Source organism: Rhagoletis zephyria, unplaced genomic scaffold (genome assembly GCF_001687245.7).
Source record: "Rhagoletis zephyria isolate East Lansing unplaced genomic scaffold, Rhagoletis_zephyria_1.1 Rzeph_scaffold_05310, whole genome shotgun sequence".
Lineage (NCBI taxonomy): Eukaryota > Metazoa > Arthropoda > Insecta > Diptera > Tephritidae > Rhagoletis > Rhagoletis zephyria.
The window spans coordinates 1-22,751 of NW_016162393.1; the positions used below are offsets into that span (position 1 = coordinate 1).

General features: G+C 30.8%; 1 protein-coding gene across 2 annotated transcripts in view; it reads left to right on the forward strand.

Annotated features, from left to right (window-relative positions):
- The first annotated feature begins 3,153 nt into the window (after window positions 1-3,153).
- The window catches only part of LOC108371928 (UPF0676 protein C1494.01-like), a 31,222-nt gene continuing 11,624 nt past the window's right edge, over window positions 3,154-22,751 (forward strand). For both annotated transcript variants that reach the window (XM_017627550.1, XM_017627549.1), the window contains exon 1: window positions 3,154-3,697. In XM_017627550.1, coding sequence (XP_017483039.1) covers window positions 3,613-3,697 — 85 coding nt within the window. In that variant the 5' untranslated portion in view covers window positions 3,154-3,612. The remainder of the gene's footprint in view (window positions 3,698-22,751) is intronic.

Below are 22,751 nucleotides of genomic sequence, written 5' to 3' on the forward strand. Positions count from 1 at the left end.
ACCTGTTGCACCACTGAGTATATCGAATTTTTATGTGTTACGATTGGCCGAATTTATGTGATTTTTGCCAGTATTGTTATGCCTTAAAGCTTTTTTCGGAGATACCAAGGTTGAGGTGCAGGGGTAAATCTCAAATCGCCACCGATAAATCAACCGCCAAAACCATCGCGCGCCTTTTACTGCAATAAGTTCAAGCAAAACAAATTTATTTTCACTTAAATTGTTTTCGTGAGACTTACTCTTAAGGTATTTCGTCCGAAATAAGTCTATGTATATCGTATTTCTGTAGAACAATTACTCGCATCCATTTGGAAATTGTCACCAACTATACTATAAAGTTTTACTATAGAACCGGATCATTGTTGCCGCCAGGGAGTGTAGAGGAAATGTTCCTCAAATTTATTTCGTTGTGAGATTAACCGTTCTATGAAATGTTACACAATTAGAGAATTTCAAGAACTTCATCACGGACATAACGCTTTCGTTAGGTTATTTAAGGCGGAAAACGACCAACAAACCATAATCTTAGCCGATGAGCGTGCCAATGGAAATCATAAACGTGAATTGTTGGCGAATATGTTGGACCAAAAAGTTAAAAAAAAAACCATTATTTTGTGCGGGACGCAGTTCGCCGGGTCTGCTAGTATTATAATATTTCATTTAAACTAATTAAGTTGAATTTTTAAAAAGGTGGCAATCCTTGTGAAATACTTCAATATTATTCAAAACTTTAAAACTAAAGGTTTCTTAATAATATTTTGTTCGACAACCATATTTTATTTCTTCAGATAGTTTGCGTATAATTAATTTAAATTTGACTTTTCAAACAGGTGGCAACCCTTTTGAAAATATATTCGATATACAGCTTTTTTAAGTATCTTGACATCCGTTTTATCATATAATTTTCAAATAATTAACTCCCTTAATTGAAGTTGAATTTGTTTTTTTTTAAAGGTGGCAGCCCTCATCTATGAGTAGATAATGATTTTATATAAGTCGATACCAAGTTCCAGTAATCTATCAAAAATATTTCCTGAGAAATGCAATATGAAAAATTCCGTGTGTATGGGAGGTGCAACGCCCTCTTGCCTAATCGAGATTAAATGTATCCTATATTTTAAGTTGGGCTAAATTACAGCCGTGTACAAAATTTCATGATGATCGGTTGAATAGTTAAAGCGTGAAAGCGAAGCAAACAAACAAACTCACTTTCGGATTTATAATATTAGTAAGGATAAGGATATGAAATAAATAAGTTTACTACAGGTCATGATCAAACAATTTTAAGAAACCTATAAATAAATTAGAAAATTTAATAAAAAAGGGTGAAATAAAACAAAATGTTAATGATAAAAATAAGACCAAATAAAATAAAAAACTATATAAAATATAAAACAAAAAGTAGAACAAAAATTAAGTAAAACAATATATAAAGGAAAATAAGAAAAATAAAATAAATAATGCATCATGAAATATGGTAAAACAAAATAAAAATTAATTAATTAATAAGTGAAGAAAAATTAAATAAAATTAAAAATATATCTTCTAAAAAAGATAAAAAATAAAAAAGAAAACATAAAAAGAAATAAAATAAAAATAAACAAAATAGTACAAAAATTTTTAAGGTAAAATGTAACACTTGAACTAAACGTGAAGCACAGATTTTTGTACAGAAAATCTGTGGTTAACTGCCGATTCTGAGTTAACTTCGCACTGTGATTTTGGCCCTAAAAAAAATTATATAACTGACAGAATAAAAAATTTATGAAAAAATAAAACAATCAAAAGAAAAAATGAATTAGGTAAAGGTAAAATAAAAAAATTAAGGCGCAAATGAAAAATAAAATAAAACAAAAAAAATTTGATAAAATGAAAAGTACCTAATCAAAAAAATTTTAAATAAAATATAATGTAAATTGAATTAAAGTAAAATAAATAAAACAAGATAATTAGAGAATAAAATAACGAAATTTAATACCCTTGAATGAAATATGTACACAAAATTTGGATAAAAAATAAATGAAAAAATATAATAAAACAAGTAATTTTTAAGCAAAAAATAAAACCGACTTCAATTTTCGTATAAGAATTTAATTTACCGTTAATTTCTTTATGATCCAATAATCGGATGTAAACCAAATCTGCCTTTAAAAGAATTATAGAAATCGGTTAACGTGGCAAAGTTATCCGATATCATAAACCCAAAAAAAATTCCGATGAATTGATAACCTCCTCCTTTTTTTGAAGTCAGTTATTAATAAATAATTTGAGTCTGATGCAGAACAGGACTTCATTTAGCAGCCTGAAAATAATTTTTAAAAGATAAATATTTTAATCCGGTAAATAATTGTAGTGGATTTCAATATAAAGAACTTAACAAATAAATAAGTTTACAAATGATGCAGAAATTTAAGCTTTATTGCTATTGGCGCAATTTTCCTTTTAGTAAATTTTCGTCTAACCAGCAGCATCTGTATATGCTTTAAAAGGCTCAAAAAGCAGGATTTGTATTCCCAATTCGAGCTAACGTTCCAAAAGTTCTTCACATGCACACAAATTTTGACAATTTAAACTTTTGTGCGAATTTGTAAACTAAATTTATCAAAATTATTAAAAAAAAAAACAAATCAACTGCTCTACTGCTACAAACTGTACAACATACCTAGCTTATTTATTTATCGGCAAGAAAGTATAAGCTAATGAAATGTGAATTGTCGTGCAAAACTTATTGTTGCCAAAGTTTTACGATTTGAGTAACAAATATGCAACTCACTATGGTCCCGCCTTACACTAAGATTTAAGAATGAATACATATTTACAAATTTATGCATCTAATTAAGGGCATCGTGCTAAAAAGCTTATGGAATATTGTTCTACCTGGCAAACAAGAAAAATCGTTAGCAACTAATTAAGCTTTCTAATTAGAATAATTTAATTTGACGCACATGTGCATTGTTGTCTTCGTTTACTTGTGAACAAGTTTTATTTTCAATTTACATACTTAGATTCACACCTACCTATATACATATATTTTAATACTAAATACAGTTTTTAATCTCGTCTTCATATGAACGTCATTCCACAGCTATCAGCACACAATTGATATACAGCAAAGGCAAAATCCTACAAAATAAAACAAAAACACTAGCAACTTGAAAGAAAATTTTTCTATCTACCAAAAGAGGTAGCGATAGAGCAAGGCATCGTCAGCAACAAATAGCCACAGCAGCGATAAACACAGACGATTGTGCAGTTGTGCATAAAACTACGTTAGCGATCCCAATGCAACGGTCAGCAATTATTTCCAAACAATCATAGAACTTCTTCGCCATTCAGCCGCATCGAAAACAACGCAAAACATTCGTTACATATCTACTATTGGCATTATCAGCGCAGGAGCAAAAAAAAAAATAAACAAAAGTTACCAAAGCAATAACTTAGCAACAGTGCCAGTGTCAGTGTCAATAGTTGATTGTAAACTACTCGGCAGCATCAAAAGCGAAAGCAGTAAGCAGTGAACAGTGAGCGGCAGCAGCAGCAGCATCCGTAGAAAATTCGAGCAACAAGTTCAAAAAATAAATAATAATAATAAAACATTAATAAGCAGCAAAAATGTTGAAAGCAAAAACGAATGATGATAAAGTGGATACACTGCTGACCAAGGGTCTGGTGCCGATAATTGATCTTGCACATTGCGGTAAGCGTTATATATGTATGTGTGGGCACATGTTGTTACATTTGTATATATGTATGTAAGAAATATTAGCGATTCACATGCTTGTAGTTGTGGTTGCATGTTGCCGCCATTGCTGTGCAATTAACAGAGCTCTCTCATGCAAAGGTGAATACTTATGTACGTATGTATGGGTATTTCCAAACTTGCGTTACGTGACGCTCGTATACCTAATTTAAAAAAAAAAAAAAGAATTATTTAAAAAGTAAAATGTTTTAAAAAGATTTTCAAGATTTGCATAGCAATTAAATGTCCCCTAATTGAGTAAAAAAAAATTACAACTATTGGTAGTAGCGATTTAAAGATATTAAGTGGATTTTAATTGCAAAACTTTGGGAATTGGGCAAGACTATTTTTATGAAGGTTTTTGTAGTAATATTGGTCAAGTTTAAGGATAATTTTCCAATTTTTTTAGATGTAGAAATATTGTCTGCTGTATGTTTAATCAGCTGAACTATCGACGCGACGTTACCTGGCGTTATGTTACTAAAATTTCCATTCAAAAAGTTTTATGTCGAGCGTACTTTTTATTTTGACATCAGCACCACAAGCGACTAATTTTTTGCAAATCTATGTCTTATTTCGTTTCAACTAAACATGCCAAATATGAAACAAATCAAAGCATAGGCAAGGTTTTGAAAAATATCTCGACTCTGGTGTTTGTGCTGACATAGCCAGTAGATATATATTATAAATAGCAGCTAAATCGGCCTATAAACAAGCTAGATATAGGACTTTTAATTTTTTTTACGCGTTAGACTTTTCGCTGGAATCGCCCATCCCATAAGTAAGTATGTATGGATGTATGTGTACATACATATGCATATGTAGATGTACAATAAAGCTCAAATTACTACTTACGTATTTATGTATGTATATCTCTAATAGGAATGCTTATAAGTTTATGTTTTCCGCTCACATCAATATAATGTAACTATTCAGTTGGAAACCGACAGCTCACGCCATACAAATCGTATGCCTACAGTCCACGACAGAGCGATAGCGCCTTAACATTTTGATAAGTTTTAACCATTTCTCTTTTTTTTTTTGTTTAATGTTCCTTATTTTTCTATAAATGCATAGCTCTTTGTCTAACAATAACCATCATAAAAATCCAAATTTCAGACTTTATACAAAAGTTTAAAAAAATTCGACAATATTTTTAACGCAATTCCAAGCATTTTAGTTACAATTTCCAGAATAATTTTTGGTATGTACACTCTAAAAAAAATTGTGTAAATTTCCTAGCTAAAAGCTAGGTTACTGATTTCCTACCTTATTATTCGCGAAATTACATGCTCGATTATTCAACGAATAGTTTGTTTAAATTTCGGACTTTTTAGAGTGTAATATAGCTGCTGTGGTGTGTGTAAATTTACTACAAAAGCGTGTAAAAGCTACAAAATACACATCTGCTGTTTGATTTCACCCGTACAATTGTGTAAAGCTGCTAACAAAAAGGATTTTTACACGTGAAAATGTGTAAACGAGAAAAGTACATATTCATCGTGTAAATTAACAAAAAAATTTAAAAAATAAACAAAATTATGCTCGATTTATAGTCGCATTTTTTTTTTTGTAAAGTGCAATTTTGAAGCTGCTGAAAAATCGCTTTAATTTTTGATAATTTTTTTTTATGGGTTTTGTTAGATAAAGAGCTATACTTAATAAAAACTTCGCGAATCTTAAATATTAAAAAACTGGGTTTCTCTTTTTTCCTCCTCTAATTAATGCCTATTTTTTTTAGAATGGTGGCTTTCAATTAAATTCCTTTTTAAAAGAGCTAGTGGAATCAATGCATTCCTGGTATAATGTCAGGCTTCTAAACGAAACACCATTGATGACATTGTCATCGATGAGCTATGTATTTTCCAACTGGGTTTCTCTTAGCGTAAGTGTATGAATGAATGCGTCTCTGTTTATAGAATTATGCACGTGCAAGGCTGATTATCTATGTATAATTAGGTACTTATATGTATGTAGTTGATATTGTGCATAAATCTGCTTTGTCTTACGAGCCACTGCCGCTTGCTTTGCCCTAACTACATTATACATACACTGCTTATATTTATATCATATAATATATTAAAAATGTCGAATATAACGCAAGCATTTCTTAAAAGGGGAGATATTTAGTAAAAAAATCCCATCGGAGATTTCACGACAGAGGTAGTCTTTAGATAACGAACAGTTTGCTAGGCACCCAATGTCTTAAATTATAGTCACAACCCTGGTCGATTGGCGCGGTTTTTGAGGATGACGTTTAGCGCCAGAGTGGCCCCAAGTTTCTACTGCTATAAACAAGGACGGTTTATTGTGCACGCTCTAACTCCGTAATTAACGTAGCCTTCTCCGGCGCATACCACCCGAAAATAGCTCCTCAGAGCATAAAACCTTTGCTATGGCATTATAGAGCCAGGAAATAACTTCAGACGTATTTTCCCAAAGGTGAAGTTGAAGAGCACCACCTTCTGCAATGCCTCTGCGCATGCGACAAACAAGCCTGACAAGATTCCCATCAAGCAGTGAACGCACCAGTTGAAGAAGTTGCCGGATGTATGCATTGTGGTAATGTTTTTTAACAATAACAAAAGAAATATATTTTAACAGCGAGAAAGTGGTTATTTTGTAATTTTTATTTTTCTTAAAAGATAATTATTATTGAGTTTTATTTTTTCACTTAAGAATAATGAGTATTAAAAAAACTCAAACGCTACATCAAAGGGAATTCCGAAATATTATTTTGAGAGAATGCGACACCCAAATAAAAGGAATCATTCTCAAAGATTTCAGGTCGAATTTTCAGTTAGTTTTGTCTGTATGGCTTTTTAAGAAATAAAAATTAAAAAATTACTTTTTCCCTTGAGCGAAAAATAAAACTCAATAGTAATTATTCTTTTTAACGAAAAAAAATAAATTGGGTTGTATGTGGAGCTTTTCGATAATTCAACATTAAAATATCAGACTTCCCGATGAAGGCGTGAAGGACGCCGAAACGCGTAGGAGAAAGAAGGAAAAAATTAATTTGGCATTTTTATTCTACCGTCCGAAAAGCTTCGCATAAAACCCAATACGCAAAAAATCAACTCATAAAATAACTTATTAAATGCTGATTTAAACTATTTTACTTATAATGATTACGGCGCTTAAAAAAATTACCTTTTAAATGCTTTATAAATCAAAGATTTGTACGAAATTGCCACTTTAAATTTAAAGCTCTTTAAATTAATTTTTTATATAAATAAGTCGATAAAAAGTTGTCTGTCAATACCCCAAATATAATGATATGAATTAAGTATTTGCCTTATAAAATTAAAAATAAATTATATTTATTGAATTCAGAGGGGCTTCGTATAAAATTCAGAAAAATTTCTTCTGCTTTCATGCAAACAATATTGAATATTGAAATTTGGAAATCAGCGTTGCCATATTCAGCTATTTGTAGACACAGTTAAAATCATTCTCTCAATTCGTCGGGCAGGATTTTTTTCTGACGTTTGCAAGCATTTTAAAATCATATCAAAATGAAAATAAAAAATTAATTTGTTAACAATTGTTGTTGTTTGAGATTAAAAAAAAAATGAGAATATGCATGTGAGTTTGAGATTTCAATTTTGAAATTATATTGCTGGCAAACGTCAGACTTCCTCTCAATGGTTTTAACGTCTAATATTTTTATCATGCAGTTTTTTAAGTCACACAGGACAAAATGTCTTTTTCTGTTTTTTGGAAGTAAATTTTTAAATTAAGAAAAACATTTTCTCATGTATTTAAACATTTGGTCAGCTACATATATTACAGTATTAGTTTTCCAAAAATCCTATTGTTGATAAAGGCTATTTTTTGTTGTTGAACATACAAATTCTTAACAATTAACAATTTTAAGACTATTCTGCCTAAGTGAAATAAGTTTGAATATATTCATAAGGAATGCTTGGAAAATATTTTACCACCCCTTGAATGGAAAATAGTTATTCAGGCATTAACATTTGTACATACGCAGTTATCTTTGTGGGTGAGTTTAATAATTTTTTTTTGAAACGTAATTCAATCAGATAAAAATTAAATCGCATTTAAGGTCATCGGTCATCATCATATAAATGTGTTTGCGTGTGTGATACATGCATGTACGTACATACATACATATGTACATATAAACTATATACAGCATTTTAATAAGCAAAAATAATAAATAGCTTCATTATTACAATGCTTTGTTGATATGTACATACACATAATTGTATAAAGCAAACCCACATATTAAATAATAAATACTAAATATGAAACAATAGAAATCCTTTACAAAAGCGATACCAATGAAAAGCGATTTTTTTTTAATTGCCATCTCTTCTAGGAAATTTGCTTAACATAATTTTAGCGAGTTAGGTACACATCGACAGTTTGGTATTTGAATAAATATTATGAAATCAAGATAAGGGGTATTCACTAAATCGAGCAAGTGACCTAGCCCTCGGGGAAACGAGTTGACTAGCTCAAGCTAATTAGCTCTTTCGCCCGAGTGTCAGGTAAATTCCTCAATTCGGTGAATACTCCTACTGTATCTTATACTTTTTCTTATAACCAACTCAGTTCAATATTTGTATTTTAATATTTGTCGAAGTTTTATTGACTACATGCGGCTCACACCCCACTACGTGGCTCATATAGTTATTAGCAGTTTGCAATAAAAAATGTCGCCTTGAACTCCGCTGTGTACTCCCAGCCCAGTATAAAAGACGGCTTAAAAAAAATTTCCTATTGTATACATACAAGTATTGGCAGCTCATGCATTTGCTTTTGTCTAACTGGTATTCATAGTATGCATATGTACATATATATATATATATACAATGTATGTATGTACATACATATGTATACTACATACATACTAAGTATTTATGGACTTCCATGAACTTCGTGGCTAAGTTAATAAGCCACTTAAACTGCATATTCCAAGTACATACTCGTATAAATATATGCTTAACATATTCCGTCAATTACCTTTGTATGTTTAGGCAACTAAATATTATGAAATTATTTAGATTTATTCGAGCTAGCTTATAATCATGAAAGTATATAACACCATGCGGCAGTCAATTATACACACGAAAATATGAATATATTCACAAAATTTGGCTCCAAATATAGTAAAACTACGTTTTTAATTTTTCTCTCTTTCGTCAGGATTTTTTTAAAGGACTATGAATTTTCTAGAATATGATAATTTAAAATTTTTTCCAAAGATTCGGTGCATTGTAGAATAACAGTATGGGTATCAGTTAAAAGGAAAAACTCTGTAGAATAGAAAAAAATTTAATTTTTGGCTGCACCAGGACGAATAAGTATTGAAAACGTCCGTTTGAATCTTCATCCTTGAACATTCTTGGAAATATATGTCAGGGACTAATATGTTAACTACCACATCCTCGAATTTCGTCCTTCTAACTTTATTTCTTTTAAGTTTTGTTTTTCTCAAATTTTTATATTCGAAGTATACAGATATGCATCCCAGAAGAAAGGGGGTTTAATCGCCTTTACAACGATACCAAATCTTTAAAAAAAGTGGTTGAAAATTGCGGCGAAAATCTTAGTTTGAAAATTTCCGTATTTGTGTATAGTTCTGGTTGAAACCTGTTCAGTCTGAGTTGTTTTCGCGTTTTGTTTCACTTCGTATTGAAATTAGATAAATGTGGTGATGAAGAAATAAATGATAGCGATGAAGATAAAAAAGAGAAGAAAAAGGTGAGATAAAGACGAAAATGTAGACAATGAGATATACATAAGAATTAGGGAAACGAAAGGGTAAGAAAATGTATTGAAATCTTTCGATAGGAATCGAAGTAAATTTAGTTATCGGAAGTTATAGAATCATCGAAGTTTATAGTTATCGAAATTTATCAATTTATGCATGCAATCATTCAACTTGATCAATGTTTATTGATTTGTCGAAATTTATAGACACAGAAATTTAGTTGTCGAATTTTACGGATAGTTATCGAGCTGGAAAATTTATGTGACTATCGAAACGTGTCAAGGAAATGAAATTCATCAAGTTATCGATATTTATTGAATTATCATTTCTTATAGAGCTAACGAAATTTATCGAGTCATCGTAATGGACCGAATTCTTTGAACTTATCGAGTTATCGATATTAATTGATTGACTGAAATTATTTGATTTATCGAATAGAAGTTTTTGGAATTTTCCGTGTAACGAGATATTGAAGTTTTTTTATAGTGGCGCTTATACTTTTAATCAATGTCTTAGCACCTGGTTTAACTTTTATTGGTCTAGCTGATATTTATTAATCTGAACTTAGCGAGCATAGGCGAGATTAGTAGTGGTAGCAGTCTTAGGCTTTAGCATGCATATATTCAATTATAATGATCAATCATACAAAAGAGCATTTTATTCTAATTAGTTTCAGTAATAAATACCTGCTATTATTCATAAGGTTTGTTTTCTATTTACGTGAACGAATAAAAAATTGAAGCAAAATCACACCCATTGACGCCGTTTCCGCGTAATAGTTTAACAGCTGAGTCATTGAGTGTGGTTTCGTTTTTCTAGTAAACGGGGATTTATTATTATAGAAAAAAAAAAAAATCAAAAGCAACTTAATTTAGTTTACTTACTTAATTTGAATTAAAAATAAAACAAACAAACAAAAAAAAAGAGTACAAAAAAACCCAAAGATTAAGCACAGCTTCCATGAAATTTGATCTATACATACAATTCCCAAACGTAAATAGCAAGTACGTTTGAAACTGGTTATGCACACACCCGGAACGCTGATAGCATATCAAAATCAAACGTAAATAATTTACAACAATCGTAACAAAAAAAAAAAAAAACAAATACATTAGATAACAAAAAAAAAACCTTGTGACGTGCCTAATTCGATGGCGCGTTTGATTTGAATGCGTCACTGCGTTGGCGCGGCCGACCTCAATAATCGTGGAGCTCTCCTCTAACCGATCGCCACTTAAGCCACAACCAAGAATAAAATTTTACTGTTTCATGACTTTATGCAGTTTTGATTCATACTAAATTTTTTCTATAATTTTCTGCATAAAAAAATTTGTCGTGAGTAGAGCATTATTGGTTGTCGATAGTCAGTGCGCGAGGGCAGAACAAATTTCGCTCTTGTGTCTTTGGCCTATATAGGCACTTCCTTTGCATTATCAGAAATTTTTTCCCGCAAAGGATTTGCACTAGTTCTTAAAAGAGTGGTATTGAAATACATATATACCTAACTACTCCTTTTGAAATTGTTCTAAGCTATGCTAATAGAAGCGACATACATACATACATTTTTGTTGCATATTTACTGTGTTACTGTGCATGCATTTACGGTGGTAATTAATGTCAGTAATTATGTTGACAAATCTGTCACTTGCATTCTGACTATGCATTAATCAGGTTTTGGATTTATTGGCTTGTTGCTCATTTCTATGAAGTAGTTGTTGATTGTACAACTCGATTTTAAACTGAAACCCATATTTGTTGCATATTTAAACGTAAATCAGTGGTTTAGTTTTTTGAAAGCATTTTACTTGTGCGTTTGCTTGTGTGTATTTAGAGAACATAAGTACATATACAAATATATACATATGCATATAAATATTTCATTTATACCCTGTACGATAATTTCATAGTGAGTTGGGAAATCTGCCTTATCCTGAGTTTCGTTTGGAAAAAAATTTACCAAAAAATTTTAAATCCGCCAATAGTAAATACATGAAAACCAAAAGTGAAAAGTGAACCGGTTGGGAGAAAATGGAACTCATGATGTGGCTGAATATCAATAAAATAGGCGAAAAAAAAATCTTTTTTTTGATGAAGATTTTCAAATTAAAATAAGAATGGTAACAGAAAAAAATTAGCAAGGGTCATAGCGCTGATCAGATAACAGAGAGTAACAACCATTTTCGGACCTCGGCCAAAGTATCTATTCGTCCATACAACGAACCCCAAGAGGATTTAGCTTCAATATTTTGATAAAAAAATGCAATTACTTTACTTGAAATATTATATATAAAAATCAATTCCAAACATAATTCTTCGATTCATAGACCTATAGTACAATTTTATGGGAAATTTATATATGAATTTATTGTTTTTCGATTTTTAGCGAAATACATCATCTTCAACAAGCTTGAGGCCGTTTTTAATGAAAAATGTTTGTGAAAAAAACCACAATTTACGTTTTTGGTAGAAGCTATAGCTATTTCGGAGATCACAAATAGATAACAAAAAGAAATATATTATCGATAAAATAACACCGATCCCTGCATTGCTTATGGCTAACATTTGTCAGGCACGCCCAGCGCTGGAAAAATTTTTGCACTTGCTAATGGAGTTCTGCCAGCGCTGGGCATGACAGCTTTATACTACTCCAATCCGGCGTTACGTGACGCTTGTATGTCGAAATGTTAAAAAAAATTCAAGTCAAAATTAAAAAAAAAATATTATCAATATTAATATTTTTTTTAGTAATATTGATATATGAAAAAGTTTTGTTAATATTGTTTTTGAACGAACTTTTAACACCAATAAAAAATGAATTTTATGGCGAATATACTTTTTATTTTGACATCATCGCCATCTTGCGGTAAATATATTTGTGAATCTATTTCTTACTACTTTTCAACTAAACATGCCAAATTTGAAACAAACCAGATGATTTGATTTTAGATGATTTTTCGCAAAAATGTTTCTGCTTAAATGACCAGTATCTATATATATAATCAATATACATATATAATACGCGAAGGGATTTTTTGTCCAGGATAAAAGATCTGCACTGTTCGCTCCGATTTTCAAAAATGAGATGTCAAATTAAAGCGCTTGGTCTACAGATGCGTTTAGATGGTTTTAGTTTTTCGAAAAGAGTTGCCACGTGTTCAAAAATTAAGTTCAAATTTTTTAATGACCAATGCCATCAAATCCCGCACCGTTCCTTCGATATTCCAAATTGAGGCGTCAAACTAAAAGCCTTGGACTGTAGACGTGCAATAAGGTTTTACTTTTTTGAAAAGAGTTGCCACTTTTTAAAAAATTATATTCAAATTATTTAAAAAAATTAATCGATTATTACAAACTGGGTATCAATCGAAATGGTTTTGAAAAGCATGTTTCTTAGCTCAACTACAGTTGGGCTGCCACCTGTTTAAAAAATCATATTAGGTAAGATAAATTTGTATCACCATATGGGTGCCAGACTAAATGGGTTTCAGAAAGTAGTATTCTGAAAATATTTTGAAGAGGGTTTCCATCTGCTTGAAATGTCGAATTTAGTTTACTTATACACAAGTTATACGAAATATCAAAATATAGATGTCAAACAAAGAATATTTTTTAGGTGTTGGAAGTGGGGCGTCACCTGGACATTTGGAGTATATCTAAATTTTTGAAATTCAATTTTGGGCGTTTTAACGCCATGCGGGTTCATTAGTATATTATAAAAAGAAACCAAATTGGCCCATAAATAAATTTAATATATGAATTTTTTTCTCGTGGTATACTTTTCGCTGGAAACACCTATATTCCTTGCCTTTCAACTATTATAAAACTTTTCAAATCAAATTTGAATAATCTAATCTTAAACAAATGCACTCACATTTCACAGAATCATCTGGAGGGTGTTAAATACAGACATATTTACATACCATATTCGCACACTCGTATTCCCAGTTATTCTGTTTCAGGAAATCCACTTGATTTTGAGGTAAAACAGTAAAATATTTTAATGATCTTGTTTTTGCTATATAAGTAAGTACACATACATATTTAGATATGTATATATGTAAGTTAACGAGCAGCTGACGTACGATTTTGTTCTGTTCTTTTTGTTTTCATACCGGCCTTATTGTTTAAAAGCAGTAAGAAGTTGCATTTTTTAAAAGCTGCCGACCGCAGCAGCCAAATAACCAGCGGCGAGGAGACAGAAAAGCGCTTTTATACTTGACGTAAATATGTAATGTAATTACTTTTATACTTATTTGTTGTATCTAGGGATGTTAATTTTTTAGCTTTTTCCGGTGTCGGGATTTTCGGGATGTCGTTATCAGAATTCGGGATTAGTTCCGGGATTTAGATATTCATTATTTTTAAACAACTTAAATTGAAAGAATTGCTTCTATATTGTTTGAGAAGCTCTCCACCCTAAAATAAATAATAAATAAATGGGTTTGAAACCTACAATTTTATTTGAAGTGCCGTTTTTATTTTTTCTCTCTGACATCAAGATTTATTTTAAAGGACTTTGTAGTTTCAAAGATATAGTTAATCCCAAAACTTATTTAAACAATTCAATGCAATGTGGAATAAAAATATGGGTACCAAATGCAAGAGGAAATTTCTTTATAATTTAAAAAATTAAAATTTTTTTGGATTCACAAGGACGAATAGGTAATTTTTTAAGCTGATAAAGTCAAAAGGACGATATACGAGGATGTAATCTAGTTTATTATAAGTACTTGATATATAGTTTTTTTTTCAAAAACAAATATTGCGAAATTTCAAGGATACAATTTTTAAAGGACATTTTCAATACTTGCCAGTCCTTCTGCACTAAAACCTTGAATATGTTTAAATTCTACAGGATTTCCTCTTTAAATTTGTACCCATACTTCTTCTCTAAGCACATTTCTCTGAACTTTTTAAGTCATTTTTAAATTACTGACGGCCCATGGTTTCGCGAATATATTGATATTTGTGTATAAAATTTACTATCTCTATTATTGCGATCAGTGCAAATTACAAATGCCGAAAATCCCGGGACTATTTGCCAAGAATGCCGAGATTTTTGGGACCTTAAAAAGACCGGGATCACGGGATTAACATTCCTAGTTGTATTGTAAGCAATGCTATTGGTTTGATGCTTTTTTTGTATTTTTAAAAGTTTATTTATTTAAGTATGCACAGCCGTTTCTGTTCGTATGGCTTATTTTAATTTTTGTTCTGTTTTTAGATTTACTCTGCGTTTAATTTACTTCTTTTTTTATTGAGGCTGTACTACCGATTGAGGTTTAGCATTGCCATCACTGTAATGATTCGGTCTTTGTTTTTTTTTTTTATTTTAATTCCATTCAAGGACTGTGCGCATAAAAGACTTTAGATACTTACTTATATATATATATATATATGTATGTACATACATATGTAAAACTGCCTGTAGCCGGCTTATTTTACCGATGCTTTAATGCACAATTAACTTATCATCGCATCAGTTCAATTAAGCAAAAGAAGCAGAAGGTAAACAATATTCGAAGAATCAATACAAATACATTTTAAATGCGTACGTAAATAAAATAAACAGACTGCGCTTAAAATAGCAAAGTAAAGTATAAAGCAAAAATGAAAAAGAATATCTGCATATTTATATTTATTCGCTTAACCGATGAATAAATTTCATTTGATATTTGTACGTCTAAAGCGATATCCATTTTTCTGTTTTTCAGCACCATATACATTTCGATAAGCTATAGCAAATCCAATATTTATTGATGGAATTCCAAATAGTGCAGAATGAAATTGAAAAAGCTAAGATATTTCTTTGTTATTGACTACATTAGATTAGCGAGTTATACAGTGACTCAAACAATTGACCATGTGTTGACTTTTTTTTTAAATATTAATAACGTTTTGCGAGCAAATTTTTTTTGTTATCTATACATGTTATAAAATTTTAACAGGCCGATGTCAGTACATTATAGATATTAAAGAAAAATTATTTATTTATTAGCGCAACAGAGCCAAATCAATTTTAAGAATTTTTGTCTCTCTGATAAAATAAATGAAATATTACAATACAAGCATGTAAATTAAATTAAATTTTTTGTCGAAATTTCAAATTTTTAAACTGAATATTTGGAACATTTTTGGGTAGGTAGTTTTATAGCCAATACAATTTAAAAAAAAATCACGTTGATTTTTGAGATTTTTTTTTTTGTTACGGATTTTTACACTTTTTTCCATATAAGCATGGATTTCTTATGCAATAAAACGCGCGAAACCGTTAGCAACGAAATTTCCAAAAATCAATACCTGTTTTTGTAAATTACACTTGTTATGTGAAAAAAAAACCGCAAAAGCAGTTGAAACTTGCACTTCATTAGACTAAAATAGTATGGTTTACAAAACTGCCCGGAATAAAAATTGAAATTTTGATGAAAATTTTCCTAAATTTTTGATAAAGTTTAAAATTGTATTTTTGTGGAAAAATAACAACAGCAAAATAAGCACGAAAAACATTACGAATATTTGAAAAATAAAAAAATTGTTTGAGTCACTGTATATGTAGCCTAATCGGTTGCGTTGCGCTGGCCTTTTCGCTTTATGGCGCACAAATATTTATAAATTCTTGATGACCTATTGCAGCTCGTTTTTTTGTTTTCAAGTGTCCGAACATTCATGCAACCGCACACTCAATATATACACATGAAATTTTTTTACGGTATGCAATAATACCTAATAATTACATTCCGCAATTATTCGAATGAGTTCAATTAAGAAATTTATTGCTCTGTTGTGCTTATTTCTGCTCGTATTGCCACCTGGCGTAGTCTATGGAAATCCCCAATGATCATTCAAAATTGTTTCTTCGAATGAAACGTGTTCATTATTCATCTATGTATGCATGTATTTGAAGTATTGCATTGAACTTCCTTTGAACTTGGGCGCTGTAAAGATTGATGGCCAAACGCGCATTTCGTCGCCTTAATACTTTTACAAGCCACAATTATCGCGTGCAAATTGGCAATAATATTATGAGTTAAAACAATTAATACCTCTGCTCTGCGAGTTGTTAAGTTACTCACTCGTGAACCACTCATCCATCACATGTTACTAATGGGTGACTTCTATAAAAAGAAATGTTTTTTTTTACTTTTATTAATTAGCATTTAAGTTTATGGCGTTTTCTGTGTCTCAATAATAAATGTTTATACGCTATATAATTTAAATGATTGTGAATATACTAGGTACTTATGTCCCAATGTATTTCAAACCGGTTTCCACTAGTCCAATAACCCTAAGGCAATACCTACCTATTTGGCCAAATATGTACTTGCATACGAGCACTTCAATGAAATTAGGTATTTTTTTTACGTTCTTAAGGTTAAGTGAATTGAATTTCAGCCAAAATCGCTTAGGCGGTTACAGCGCTTAATAAGAAGAAGAAGAATTGAATTTCGACACAAAATAAAACAAAAATATCATAGACATATGTTTTTATTTGACGGTATTATTCATACGCTCTCTGATTTAATAACACTGTACCATTTGGGCATACTTACAAGCAACAAATGTTCTTCTTCTGCCTGGAAACCGCTTGGCAAATACATTGAAATATCCTGTCAAAACGTAGAAATATTCTTTCAAAAATGTTAGACAGGGTGTTTAAAGTGATGTAGAAAAAGACTAAAATTATTTAAGTAAAACTAAAAATTGGCAAAATATGCATTGAATTAAATGAATTCCGATGTTTATATAGCATATTAATATTTTAAAGCATTTTGGTCATTGACACCTACACTTAACAGAACTTTTTCTATCAGAGTTCGTTTAAAGTTTTTTTTTATACATATTGAACATATTGAGTGTATTGAGCTACAGGGTGTAGCACATAGAATCAGGTGATCTCAGATGTGAGGCACTTTTTGAAAACATCCGATTTTTTTCACTTGTAAGTATTCACTGTAAGACAATTTAAATTTTTTCTGGAAAACTGATCAAACCTTGGACGAAGTTAAGTTTTTCTGAAAGTCTGAATTGTACATAGAAAAGTGGTTTCTAAGTTTTCCTAGGTTAACGATTTTAAGCGTTTATGTTTTCAATTTGAAGTCGGTGGTCGCTTTCTTTTTGGATAATTATTGATTGCATGGTCACCTTCAATACACGAAAACTGCCTAGCCAACATGATGAAAAAATGCCATGTTTGAGGTAATTGCACTACGACTGCGTTTATAATCGTAAAAAATAGGTAAAAAATGGTTTTTAAAAAATTATTCTGCCAGCTTTACTGTTGTCACAGATTTAAATGCAATCTATGCGATTGACTGAATCAATAAACTTTTTTAGGGGAATTTTAGTCTTTATTAGACGGTGAAGTCGTTTTTTGTTGAATCTTACATACGAATATAATTGTCAGTTAAATCTAGGGATGGAATCTACATATGTACATACATACATAGCTCTTACGGTTTGGTAGCACGCACATCTAACCACTCACTCGGCTGCAGAGGCCGCTTAAATGCCATTCATAAATTATATAAACAAATTTATTTTATGTTGACGAAAGGTTAAGTTAGGTGAGGATAGGGTTGGATTGCGTATAGGCGAATACCTATACTTCCACTCGGAGGCATGCCTGAGTACTTGAAGGTGACCCTTTCCTTAACCGGAGTTCTTTTACAATATGAACGAATAATCAAGGCATTAGCCTGCTGTGTCACATGCTATTATACATTAAATTAAGGCTATTCAATACTTCCCAGATGTTTTAGCCGCCTTGACTGCATGCCCAGACATTGACAAAGAAAATGATAAATTCATTGTTTCTCATTCTCATCACAGCAGCTGCTACAGAGAGAACTCGTTTGTATTCGCCAGCGTTGGAGTATTGGTGCAATAACACGGTGCCCTGTGATGTCGTTGATATGAACTCTTAAAGAAGATCTGTCAAGTTTTAGAAGGTTTTCGATCATTTACCTATTTAAGCCACCCATACTGGATTACAACTATGATCTTTTAACGGTGATTGTGTTATTGTTTGGCCGAGCTTCTCCTCCGATTTGTGGCGTGCGTCTTGATGTTGTCACACAAAACTGTAGGCTTCAGTTTTACGCGGACTTCGAACGGCGATTGTTTTTTTTTTTTTGTATTTGTTTTTCATGGCAGAAATACATACACTCGGAGGTTTGCCATTTCCTGCCGAGGGGCGACCGCTGTAAAGAAAAAACCTTTTTCAAAATTGTTTTGCGATGTTACTTTGACCAGGGCTTGAACCCAGGCCTTTCGGAATGGAAGAGCGCACTGCTTACCACAGCACCACAGCGGCTACCAACCGCTTGAGCTTGTTGCCTCATTAATTGGCGTCATTTCAGAGACATTCTCGTACTTGAACATCTCATCGGCTGTCTTGTTTGTCTAGCAAATAAAGACTTGAGAGGGCCAAGTATTACCAAAGCGGAACGACATTTCTGTACAATACTTTGGATATTATTCCTTTAAAAGCTGCTTGGCTATCGACGAATGTAGTGAGTATTCCGGCAGGCATTGTACAACTTAATGAAAGTCTGGTGACAATACATTTTAATATGTTGATAAAGGGATAATTAGCTGTCGCGTGGTATCACATTTACACCCTTAAAAATATCTTGTAGGTTGAGGTCTAATCTGGCTAAACTAAATTGGAAAACTCGAATCAGGAAAAAATCTGCATTAGGATTTTTAAAAAGCAGCGCCTACTTTTTTGTTTGTAGGGTGTGGTAGCGAATGACGTACAAACAAACATATGCATACGAACAATATATTAGACAAAGGTGAATAACATTGTAACCTTCGTTCGAAATCTAGACATAACTATTTTAATTAACTCTGTTTCATTTAATTTAATTTCAAGTTCAATTGAGTTTATTTCCACTTAGAAACTTGTTAACAAATAATTCAAGCTGTTAGTAAGTAAAACAATTGCAAATTTCTATTTATAGACATTACATAGTTAAGTGTATGTAGTTACACAGCAGCGATTGTGGAAGTGATTTGTTTATTGAGTTCTTATCAGGGAAGGAAAATAATACAATTTTTTTTTTTTAACCAAAGAGATCAACAAGTTGTAATCGACGTAAAACAATTTTAACTATACTCCTACTGTGATTTACAATGATTTTTATTTTTCGAGTTTAACCAATAAAAATTAAAAATAATAATTAATATTTGAGTTTTATTTTTCCGCTCAAAGGAAATTATTATCAATTGATTTTTATTTTTTCGTTCAAAAATAATGATTATTTTATGATTCTTATTTTTTTAGCTCAAAGATAATAATTATTACTGAGCTTTATTTTTTCACCTAAAAATAATGATCATTCAAAAAACTCAAAAGCTTGCTCCGCGTGATTTTCGGCGTATCTGTTTCAGAGGAAGTGACACCCTAATAAAAAAGGAATAAGTCCAAAATTTTTTGGGTCAAAATTTCAGTTGCTTGCGTCTCTATGGCTATTTGAATTTTATATCAATCAATAATAATTATTATCTCTGAGCGAAAAAATAAAAATAAAACAAGAATCATTATTTGTGATTGAAAAAATAAAAATTAAACAATAATTATTTCCGTTGAGCGAAAAAATAAAAATTATAAAATAATAATTAAATGCCGATTTAAATTATTTTACTCATAATGATTACCGTCCCTGGTTCCAATTGCTCGTGTTATCAGATTTCGATACGCGGCGAATACAAATTATCACAAGCCATAAACCAACGGCGGCCCTGCACCTGCGAGTTTATACAAGTTGATCATTTCCTTTTTAGATTTGCGGTCACACTAATCGAATTTCTTAGTTTATATCTTTCTGCCACAATTAGATGCATGTGTAGATATGTGTAGATGTATTTGCAAAACCAGTAATGGAAGAAAAAAAAAGACATTATAAGTGACGCCTGTTTATTCATCGCATTGTTCACTATTGACCATTTCATTATCACTGTCGGCGCTTTTGCGTTACTTCAGATAACTTTGTATGAGTATTTGCTTGGGCTTGTTTACTATCACGTGAAAGTATTTATGACAAATTTATCGAAAATTAAATACGTATAATACTACTAGTTGCACTTGCGTCAGCGTCAGTTAAAAATGCACGAACATATTCAAAGCATATTGCGACTTTGTATCAACATTTCACCAACTATTTAGGTACTTGGTCTACCAAGTGTTTACACCATGCCTTAATTATGCAGATTTACTTTTCAATTTCAAGATCAATTATTTTAAATCTGTGAGTATGTATGTTAATGTACATACTTACAAGTAAATTAGCTGCCTAATTGATTTCGTCTGTCAATTGAAATGCAATCGATCTTCGTCCAGTCATTGCGTCAACATTTCATTCATGACGATCAAATGAACGAGTCGATGGTGATGGACAAGGCGGGCAAAAAAAAAATTCTGGCTGTGAGCTACATACATATGTATGTATGTTTATAATTTGTGTTCTTGTACATTCACATTTTCTGTCACTCAAAGTGGAGCAATCTCTGGTAAATTAATAATGACACATTGTTTAACAAACAGTTGTGACACATATTTATTTGAGTGCTTTTACCTAGAAATTTGAAACGTATAAACAAATATCCATACTGCCAATTGGATAAAAAATGTACTTATTTGATCAATGACAACTCGATTTTAGGAAAAAATACTTCATATATAACTTCTAGTGGTAATCATTACACTTAATATGTATACAGGATAACAAGAAAGTTCTCCTAGGTACTTAAGGACGTTATTATTTAGGAAATTTAATTGATTAATTTGATTCTATGACATGATGTCTAAAACGTATCCGTTTTCGAGATAGTGAAATTTAAATTGAAAGGTTATTTTGAACCCCAATTTTTTTTTTTTTTTTTTATTGTATGCCCACTCTTTTTAAATGTATGTTCAGGGATCCAATTTTTTTCTGCTTTTACTTGAAGGTTCTGGTATGCCAATTAATTAAAATCACCGATAAAACTTAAACAAACCACTAATATGGGGTTAAAAGTGGCTGCTTGAAGAAGTTTAGAATTTGAGGATTTCCAAAAAGTGCTTCCTACTTCACATCATGAAAATAAAATGTTGATGGAAAAATTCTGCAATTCTTTTTAAAAATTGGTATGTATGAAAAAGTAATTTTATTAGTTTCAAAGTTTGGAAAAAAATATTTTTTGCGTAAGTAATAACCCATAATTAAGTTTTTTAAAGGTATAACAAACGTAATATCTATTAATCCACATTTCAAAGTTTCATTAAAATGTCAAATGTATTTGGACCCTTAAATTTTAGTATTATAAAGTACATGCTGCAATTCGTGCAAATTTTTAATATTTTTTTTGCTGATATTTTCTTGCATTTAAAAAAAAATCGAGAATACTTGTTCTTTAAAGGGCTATAAAACTGCATACCAAATATTTTTTCTAAAATTTCTACGCAAAAAAAAAAGTTTAACATTCGAGAAATATTTTAGGAATTTTATAAATACTACTTATCTCAAGTTGGGCCAGTTTTTATATATTTAAATCACTAACTAGCCATAGCTGTAGTTTAAGATGCCATTTTAATAGAACCTTCATAAAAACATAACATTTTTGAAGGTAATATTATTTTTTTAATCAAAAGTCAAACTTCCTAAACCCAAACTTTTTAAAGTCACTTAGGTGGTTTTATCAAAATGTGAAAGATACGAAAGTAAGGTAGAAAAATTAAACAAAATGTCGGTTGTAAAATTTTGTTTTAAGTGGTCACTGTTTGATAGGCATAAGCATAAGCAGGCCACCAAGCGAAGTTGAGTCCTGGAAAGTCCTTCCGCAAAAATTATGAAAAAGTTTGATTACTAGTTCTTCCAGCCAATTTTACGGCGCCGACCAAAGTTAAGAGAAGTCTCTGCTTTATTGTTATTTATTTTAGCATTTTGTTATTTTATCGGCAAAAATTCTCAAATTGTAGTTTTAGTTTTCCTTTGTGGATTTATAAAAAAGCATCGATATTTGTGACGCTTGACTTTGATAAGCTTCGTCTACATTTCAACCTTGAACCATTCATGCACTATATCAAATCATTTTCAATAAGACTGGTTTAGATNTTTATTTATATTTTTTATTTAGGGTTTTTTTCATTATTCTTAAATTTAATTTAAAAAAATATATAATTTTTAATTATTTATTTATTTTTTATGGCACAAGTACTTCTTCCCATATATTTTTTTCTTTTTTTTTGTAATGCAACTAGATTTTAAAGTTTGTTATTTATAT